This window comes from Cnephaeus nilssonii, assembly GCF_951640355.1.
Source record: "Cnephaeus nilssonii genome assembly, chromosome: 19".
NCBI classification, from domain to species: domain Eukaryota; kingdom Metazoa; phylum Chordata; class Mammalia; order Chiroptera; family Vespertilionidae; genus Cnephaeus; species Cnephaeus nilssonii.
This window is the reverse complement of record NC_137090.1, coordinates 16,574,833-16,583,794: the sequence shown is the minus strand read 5'-3', so window position 1 is coordinate 16,583,794 and position 8,962 is coordinate 16,574,833. Positions and strand designations below refer to the sequence as shown.

General features: G+C 45.6%; 1 protein-coding gene across 1 annotated transcript in view; it reads left to right on the top strand.

Moving 5' to 3' along the window:
- Nucleotides 1-2,442: 2,442 nt before the first annotated feature.
- Nucleotides 2,443-8,962, top strand: part of GNA13 (G protein subunit alpha 13) — a 31,667-nt gene continuing 25,147 nt past the window's right edge. Inside the window, exons 1-2 of the mRNA XM_079797204.1 lie at nucleotides 2,443-4,324; nucleotides 6,289-6,515. Of these exons, the coding sequence (XP_079653330.1) occupies nucleotides 4,042-4,324; nucleotides 6,289-6,515 (510 nt within the window). The 5' untranslated portion in view covers nucleotides 2,443-4,041. The remainder of the gene's footprint in view (nucleotides 4,325-6,288; nucleotides 6,516-8,962) is intronic.

Genomic DNA, 8,962 nt, shown 5'->3' with positions numbered 1-8,962 from the left:
CCCTGGGCATTTGGGGCGCTAGGACAATTTGGACAATCTCAGAAAGAGCACTGGATTCAGAGTCAAAAGAGGGGGCTTCTAGTCCTGGCCCTGCAACCGGCCAGGCAGAGGGAGGCTTGGAGGGTGTCACTCAAACATCTGTTCCCCTCAGCCTCCTCCTGTGCGGATGGGAGGGAGGTTAACGCTGGGTTTTCCTAATCAGGCTATTGCGGGCAGAGAATGAGATAAAGTAGGTCAAAGAGCTTTGGGGCATTTAAAACATGACACAGATGCCAAGGATTTGTATTATGGGAGGGCTAGGGAATTCTCTTCCTTTGCTGAAGGTGGGAAAAGCCCGGGCTTGTTTTAGCTGCAAGAAAGGAGTAGAATCCACCAATTTTACCTAGATGACGAGACAGAACACAATTGTGTACCAAGAACCCGCATGTGTCATCATTCCTATACTAAAACTGGAGGTCTGATGCACAGAATTCGTGCAAGAGGAGTGAACAGCTTTCTCTGCTGCTGTTCCTTGCCCTGGCTGCCAGCACTGGCTTCCCTCTGGCACCCGGGACCAGGACCGGGGCTTCCCTCGAAGCCCCAGCTTCATCCAGAAGGACGGATATCCAGTCTAATTAGCATATTATGCCTTTATTAGTATAGATTAACACAAGGTTTAACCACTAAGTAATGTCACTGATTTTTAAATAAACATATCTAAATGGGTGTGGTCCAATTCTGAGTAGTCAGTAGTCACCTTGGCAAGAGGAACACTTATTTAATCTTTCCCATCATTCAGAGAAACATTTAACTCCTCTTTTGGAATTGTTCCGAGAGCCTCTGGCACATTTGTTGAATATGTCTTAGGGTGACAAAGATTTTGTCCTTTGTGGATAATAATGACTATGTAAATAGCACGAAGCATAAATGTTGGTAAATGAGCTAAGTAATGCCATTTTTTATTTACACTGAAAAAAGTCTGTGACTGGAAGATAGGAAGGCTATCTTTCTTTTCGTTCCACAGAGCAGTTACAAACAGATTCCAAGAATGGGCAGAATTGTTGCAAAGGGCTTGTTGTATCCTAAGGCGATCACATTAGAGGAGAAAAGCCATTTGGATGTATTTCTACGTTTTTAGTCACACCTTCATTATTCATCTGGCAAAACTGGCATTACACTTTGCGATCCTAGAAAGGGCATTGCAACTAACCAACTGTTCAATCATTATATCACAGCTTCTTGGGGCTTCTGAATTCCTCATTTGCATTTGAATTAACTGCCTAGCAATACAAATATTTCCAATGAATTAACATCTGGGGCTAGTGGAAATATACACCCAGCAGATTCAATTCTAATCAATAGATTCTCTACTCCCTTAAAAAGTTTAGATTTTTTTTCAGTTATGAAAAATTTGTCTGAAAATTAAAATATCACTAATATCATTTATCTGCTAGAGTAGTTATGCTTCTGATGCATATAATTTAAATTGCTATTATTATTTTAAAACAAACACAATCACCCTTTTTTATTCATGAATATTGCACACTGTGGGCACTTCAGTGTTAAATGATGCCAATGACTTTTCTTTCATGGAAATTATTATTTTACCTACCTCATTTTTTTTATTGTGATGAAATTTACACATCTAATTAATTATTTGATCATTTTAAAGTGAACAGTTCGTGGTATGTAGTACATTCACAGTGTTCTGCAACCAGCACCCTATCTAGTTCCTAAACATTTTCATCACCCCAAAAGGAAACCCTGGACCCATTAAGCAGCCATTCCCAATTCTTCCCTCCTCCTAGTCCTAGGCAACTACTTATCTGCTGTTTCTATGGGTTCGCCTATTCTGGCCATTTCATATAAATGGAACATCACAATATGTGGCCTTTGTATATAGCATCATGTTTCCAGGGTTCATTCATGTTGTAGCATGTCAGTACTTCATTCCTTTTCATGGCTGAATAACCCCACAGCATGGATGTACTACATGTGTCTATCCATTCACCCGTTGATGGATATATGGGTTGTTCTCACCTTATGGCTATTCTAAATAATGCTGCCATGAACATAGGCATACGATTTTTTTCTTTGAATGCCTGTTTTCCATTCTTTTGGCTACCTACCCAGGAGTGGAATTGCTGGGTCTTACGGCAGTACTATGTTTAATTTTCTGAGAAAGCACCAAACCTCTAACTCATTTTTACACTTACAATCTCAAGGTGGCTTAACTACCAGACAGAGGCAGTTGGACTCCTGCAGCCAAACCCAGGCTGGGCTCAAAGAGGTCTCTCTTTCAGAAACACTGAGCCAAGCTTGTTCCAACACAGGTTACAGGCAGGGCTTGGAACAGCTTTCTCTGCTGCTCTACAAGTCACAGCACGAACTGGCTGGGCAGGAATACCTTCCTGCCTCCTAGGCATCCTTGCTTCCTCCATTATGTTGCACATGCTTTTGGAAAAGAAAAAAAAAAAAAAAAGGTAACTACCTAACTCCCAGGCTTTCCTCCTCCCATTTTTGTAGAATTCAGATGAGAGTCTGGAGTGCACATAGACATGCTGCTTGGCAGCCAATGATGGGCCCCTGTCCTGGGCAGCATTAGTCCTTCTATGGTTGGAGGACAGAGCCTCCCAAATGCCAGTGAGACAATAGCAGGGAAGACTTTTTACCACAGCCCAGAGATTCTGACCCTATCAACCCATAGACACGGCGCTGAACCTACCCCGCTGTGCATATTGTAGATGTCTACCCTATGGGGTCGGCCAGGACAATGGGAGATAGTTCTACTACAGGCATTGTTTCCTGCAGCCAATGCACTGAGCCATGAGGTCCGTCGGCCATTAAACCAACCCTGACAGTAACTGATTAGCACTGATTTATTTACTTTTTTAACGTAAACCTGTTTCATGAGCTATCTCAGATTGCTGACCTCTTACCTCAACAGCCTAACACATAGGTCGTTTCTGAGCTACAGGAGCCCGAATCAAGGAGCATTATGGTAGCACTGCCCAAAACAGAGACAGACCAAAACGGCTTTTTCCACTTGAAAGTAAACACTGAGAAGGAAGAAGTGAGTATCTGGGGTCCTTGCTAGCAGTCTGCCAGCTCAGCTGTCACTTGCTGCTGGTCTCCTGGCAGCCCCTTCAGGTGTCCTGGCCTGAATCTACTGTTAGGACAGAAAAAAAGTCCCTTGGCTGATCATATCCTCTGTAATCTGGCAGGAAACCTCAAGTTTGCCGGCTCCCGTCCCGGGTCTGTTTGCTTATCTGCTTCCTTGTAGGGAAGAGCCTGCATCACAGTGTCCGGTTTAGGGGGATTTTCACTATGACCTCACCCTGCTGCAGCTAACATCCACTGATCTCTGCGCCGCAGCTCGCAGCTCGCAGCTCGGGAGGGAATCCACATTCAGGAGACATTAACCAAGGCCTCCTAGCACATCTCAGATGAACTCCAACTCCAGTTCTTTCTCAATGGGGGAAGCGTGGGAGGGAGGGTCTTTCAGGGTCTGAGAATGCCAAAAAGAGCAGGGTGGGCGCACTGACGAGGTTTGCTTATTGTTCCGGGCTCGGGAGAGCAGGATGTCCAGGAACCACCGTAAGAAAGTGCCCCAAAAACCTTTCAGGCTCGCGCCCGCGGTTTGAATAACGTTCTAGCCAGCCAATGGCTTCGAAATAAGGCGCGCCCCCGGCGCCCTCGGAGATCACCTGACCACAGCGGGGCGCGCACGCGAGCCCGAGCGTGACTGGCCGGGCCCGGGGCGGGAGGCCGGGAGGAGCGGCGCTGCGTGCGTGCGCGTCCCCGGGAGACGGCGTGCGCGTGCGCGCCGCGGGGCCACCGCCCCTCCCGGGCCCGCCCTTCTTCCCTCCCTCCCCTGCTCGCCCGGCCCGCCCTGCCCGGCCCGCCCTGCTAGTCAGTTCGCTCCTTCCCTCCCTCCCCCGGCGCGCTCCGGCCGCCGCAGCGCTCCCCGCCCTCGAGCCGCGGTGCCGGAGTCGCCCGGCGCCCGAAGAAGAGGTGGAGGGAGCCGGAGAGGCCCGCCGAGGCGGCGGCGGCGGCGGCAAGATGGCGGACTTCCTGCCGTCGCGGTCCGTGCTGTCCGTGTGCTTCCCCGGCTGCGTGCTGACGAGCGGCGAGGCCGAGCAGCAGCGCAAGTCCAAGGAGATCGACAAATGCCTGTCCCGGGAGAAGACCTACGTGAAGCGGCTGGTGAAGATCCTGCTGCTGGGCGCGGGCGAGAGCGGCAAGTCCACCTTCCTGAAGCAGATGCGGATCATCCACGGGCAGGACTTCGACCAGCGCGCGCGCGAGGAGTTCCGCCCCACCATCTACAGCAACGTGATCAAAGGTGCGGGGCGGGGGTCGGCGCGGGGGGCCGGGGGCCGGGCCCCGGGGCGGCGCGGGGCGGGCGCCGCCCTCGTTCTCGGGCTCGGTCCCGGGCGGAGGACCGGGCCCAGCGGGCGGGCGGGCGGGCGGGAAGGGGGCGCGCCCGCGGCACCGCTCCTGCTGCGCGGGGTGCCCCGTCCTCCGTGGAGAGGGAATGCCCTAGGGCTCCCCGCTTTCCTTCTCGCGGCCCGGGTTGGGGGGCACGGCTGGTCTCCCACCCCGCCCTCCGACAGGGAAGTGAAGAGAGCCGGGTGCCCAGATGAGGCAGGAAGACCTGAAAGCCAAACCCCAGACCCTCCACCCCCACCCCGGGCCCGGGCGCTGTCTGCCCGGCCTCCCCGCCCCTGGTGGGTGACCCGAGTCACATGGGGTCGGTCTGCTCCCGACTCCCTGCTTCCTTGGGCGCCTCCTGAGCAAGGGAGTTCTGGAACCGTCGCGATCGGGAAACTTTTTTTGCGGAGACTTGTCAAGGGCAAAGGGTGACAGTCTCTGGGTCCTCTTGGACAAGGATAGGAACCTTGAGGGTGTCATGTTTGCTGTGCAGGTACCAGGGGAGAGTAGACCCGTTATAGTTTAAAAAAATTAGCATCAGTGGTTTTTCGGCCCAGTGTCAGGGCTGGGCAGGATGTTTGCCTGTAATCACTATGCACACGTTTCTCTCTCTCTCTCTCTCTCTTAATAGTTTGAGGGGGGACGCACCACAACTTGCTTCAGTTATTTAAATGAAATTGTGCATTGATATAAAGAACCTTAGACCTAAAAATGATGTGGAGCCTGTGCAGGTAGTCCATGCATCGGTGTCAGCTTGGATCGTAGACTCTGCTATTTGACATTATTTCAAAAATTAAAGTTATACTTTGTTCTTAAGTGAAAAATACACTAGAATTTTATTTCTGGGATTTCAAAGAATTAGAGAAGATGGTTTTCATTTTGCCATTTGAGCGATAAGTAGCACGTATTTTTCTTACCACCAGATATTTTCTATCTTATAAAAGACATTTTGGCAAACTTGAGATACGGAGTCTGGTCCTTCAGGTGCATCCAGATTCTCTCTATTTCATCTGGGTAGGAGTTTGCAACAGATTTCAGTATTTTTTAAATGGAGGGGTTTTTTTTTGTTTGGGAAGTACTTAAGCAGCTCCTTTGGGTCACTTTTTTCTCCCAGGACTGAGTAGAGGAAGACTGTCTGGGTGTGTGTTTATGGGGGGGCGGGGGGTGGTGGTTAATGACTGAGAAGAGCACTCGGCGGGAGCTCCCAGACCACAGTGAGCTCGCAGCCCTAGCACCACTGCAGTTAAGCTGTACAAAACAGCTGTGTTTATCCTGTCTTAATGTTTAGCACAAAAGTAATTAAGGTCTGTTTCAAGGCCGCAGACTCCACCTTGCCAATTCTTAATTCAAGGTACCTTTGTATCCTGATGTAGCTGAATTCAGGAATTATGTCAATGAATAGAGTCGACATGTTAACTGATTATGAGCCAGGTAAATGCCTGGTTCTTAACTGTGCCTATTTTGAGCATTGAGTATGAGATGCTAGACATCTACTTTTTTTAAGTTGGCATGATCAGAAAATTGACAGCACAGCAGTTTTTCAGTTTCCAAACAAATGAGTTCTTGATAGTTATGTGACTGTTTGATGGACCAAAGATAACAGTGTAGTGATAAATGAGAACATGTTAAAATCCTTCAGAAAGAGAAATTGTTTAATAGTACATGCTTTTCAAGGCTCTAATTTTATGACTGTAAATAACTTAGTTTTTTAAAAACTCTGAGAAGTTACAGATGTCTGTTTTGATGTTGATCTCCATCTTTGGAGGAGGTAGGTCTGGAGTAGTAAAGAAGTTTAAGAAAATAATACTGGAATAGAATCTTTGAGAATCTAATGATTCCTATCACAATTCTTTCTTTTTTTTTTTTTTAACAAAGGTATGAGGGTGCTGGTAGATGCTCGAGAGAAGCTTCATATTCCTTGGGGAGATAACTCAAACCAACTCAATGGAGACAAGATGATGTCATTTGACACCCGTTCCCCCTTGGTGGCCCAGGGACTGGTGGAAACTCGAATTTTTTTACAATATCTTCCTGCTATAAGAGCATTATGGGCAGACAGCGGCATACAGAACGCCTATGACCGACGTCGAGAATTTCAACTGGTAAGAGATTTGTTCAAATGCTGTGATTTTATTTTAATGACATTTATTAGCTGAGAGTTACACATCCTTTTCACTGACTTCCACAATATAATATATCTGTGTAGAATTTTAGCCTCAGAAACTGGGGTTGCTATATAGATGAGCTGTTTACTAGCAAGGTAAAAATAAGGCAAACCCCATAGATTTGGTAAAGCTGTGATAGTTAATTGATCATTTTTTCTTTGTGAAAGTAAGATAATGATTTTTGTAAGCACTGCTACATTTTTTCAGCTTTTGAAAATACCTCAATTACAGCAATAATATTCATCCTTCTTTTAAAAAAAATCAACCTTTTACTCTTGGACTAAGAGTTCAATAACTGAACTAGGTTCAACTGTGCTATTTGGTCGTTAGAAGTACTCATTTTTTATGATACAGATTAATACAGTGAGAGATTAAAGTCCTGAATAATGTTTAACAGTCATTGTGCTTTTCATATACTTGCATTCTGTTTTTGCATGTGTATTTTTTTTAAAGCTTCTAAGCACATTTTACAAAATGAATTTTTTATTTTTTCAAAGAAAATTTTGTGGACCAACTAAGTGGGTGTCCTATTCCATTTGGGCTGTAATAACAAACTACGATAGACTTAAAAACAACAGACATGCATTTCTCACATTAGAGGTTGGGAAGGTCAAGATCAAGGTGCTGGCAGATTCAGTGTCTAGTGAGGGCCCACTTCCTGGTTCATAAATGGCCGGCCACCTTCCTGCTATGTCCTCACTTGGCTGAAATGTATCTTTTTAACAAACAAACAAGTCTTAGTTATTCCATCTAAGTTATTCGGTATCTGTTTTACATGGGAAGCACCTAGATTTTATTTTATATTTATTTTTTCTACTTTGTCTTAAGACCATAAAACTTTGTAGCTGTTACAGAGGGTGGAAGAGAAAGGATCCGATCTAGGTTAAAGATACAAAAGTAATAACTAAGATTTTTGTTTAAATCAAGTGTTTTGTAATTTAATTGTGAATGCTTTGATTGTATTCTGGGTTTTATTTGCCAAAGACTGGAAAAATCCCAGGAATGATAGCAATCTAGACTGTATACAATTTGGAGCTAAGATCTGAAGTGTTATTGTACTATGATCAAAATAAAGGGACCATTACGAGTAAAACTGCTTAGAATGTTGTTTGGTGGTGTCACTGGCATTAAAGCCATCAATATTTATGGGTGTGGCTACAAAATGATGTACAGCCTGCAGTCTTTGCCATTACAGTTTGTACTCAGAAGCAGTTTTAGCTCGTAGAAGTTCTAAAAAAGTGTTTATGATAACTTCATATAAAACTGACACTTAGATTTGTCTCTGAATTATGGCTCTCAAGTGTGTCATACAGTCTAGCACTTGGCTATGTGCTATCTTGTATAGTTGTCTTCTTTGGTGTGGGTGTCTTGTCAAGTAATTTGTCCATTAATGAAAGGCAGAGATTACCTCACAATATTGTGAAAATTGAGTAGCTGGCAGCATTATATGTTGAAAATTATTAATTTAACAACAAGTGACCTCCATCCAGTTCTCAGACTTGTGGTTAACTTTTGTCCTTTGGTCTATATATATAAAAAAGGCTAATATGCAAAGTGTCCCCACTGGAGTTCAACCAGGGGTTCTATTGCTCACTATGACGTGTGCTGACCACCGGGGGTGGCGCAGAACAAAGTAAGGCCCCGGCCGGCAGCTGGGGAAGGAGGGCCCTAATCACTGGCCAGGCCTAGGGGCCCTACCCGTGCACCAATTTTGTGCACCAGGCCTCTAGTTTGTTATATGAGTTTTGGTAGTCTTGCATAAGTTCCTCCCCACAACCCCTTCTCATCTCCCTTCACCTTCTCTCCTGTTTTTAAGTGCTGCTTATTCTCCTTTCTTCTGAATTCATTTTGCCAACAAACCACACTTTCCACTCTTAAGTTTTTCCAGGATGTTACTCATCTTTCCAGGTCAGGGAAGAAACACCATATGTAACAGCATGCAATTCATATTGACTGAATGAATAAATGACTGTACTCTAAAGTTCTATAAGTCCATTTAACTGAAGATGGGTTTAATGGCACTTCTTGAATTTGGACCTTCACCTTTTACTGTCTCATATCAAGACTGTCTCATCATTGTTGAGAAAGCATTCCTAAGTATTTGCCATTAAGAACAAATCGCTAAAACCACTTAGGATGAGGATCTGCATGTTCTTGACTTGAGACAGCTGATGCTTCAGGAGCAAAGAAGACATTGGGTAGGAGAGACAAGTTCTAGAAATCCAATTTTCCTGATAAAAAGTAGGCACACAAGAAAAGAGGGACAGGACAAAAATATAATTTTAAACTCCTGGAGCACATGGATTTCCACCACCACCACCACCACCACGCCCTCCCCCCCCCCCCCCCCCATAATATATTCTTGGCATTGTTAATGGTATCTG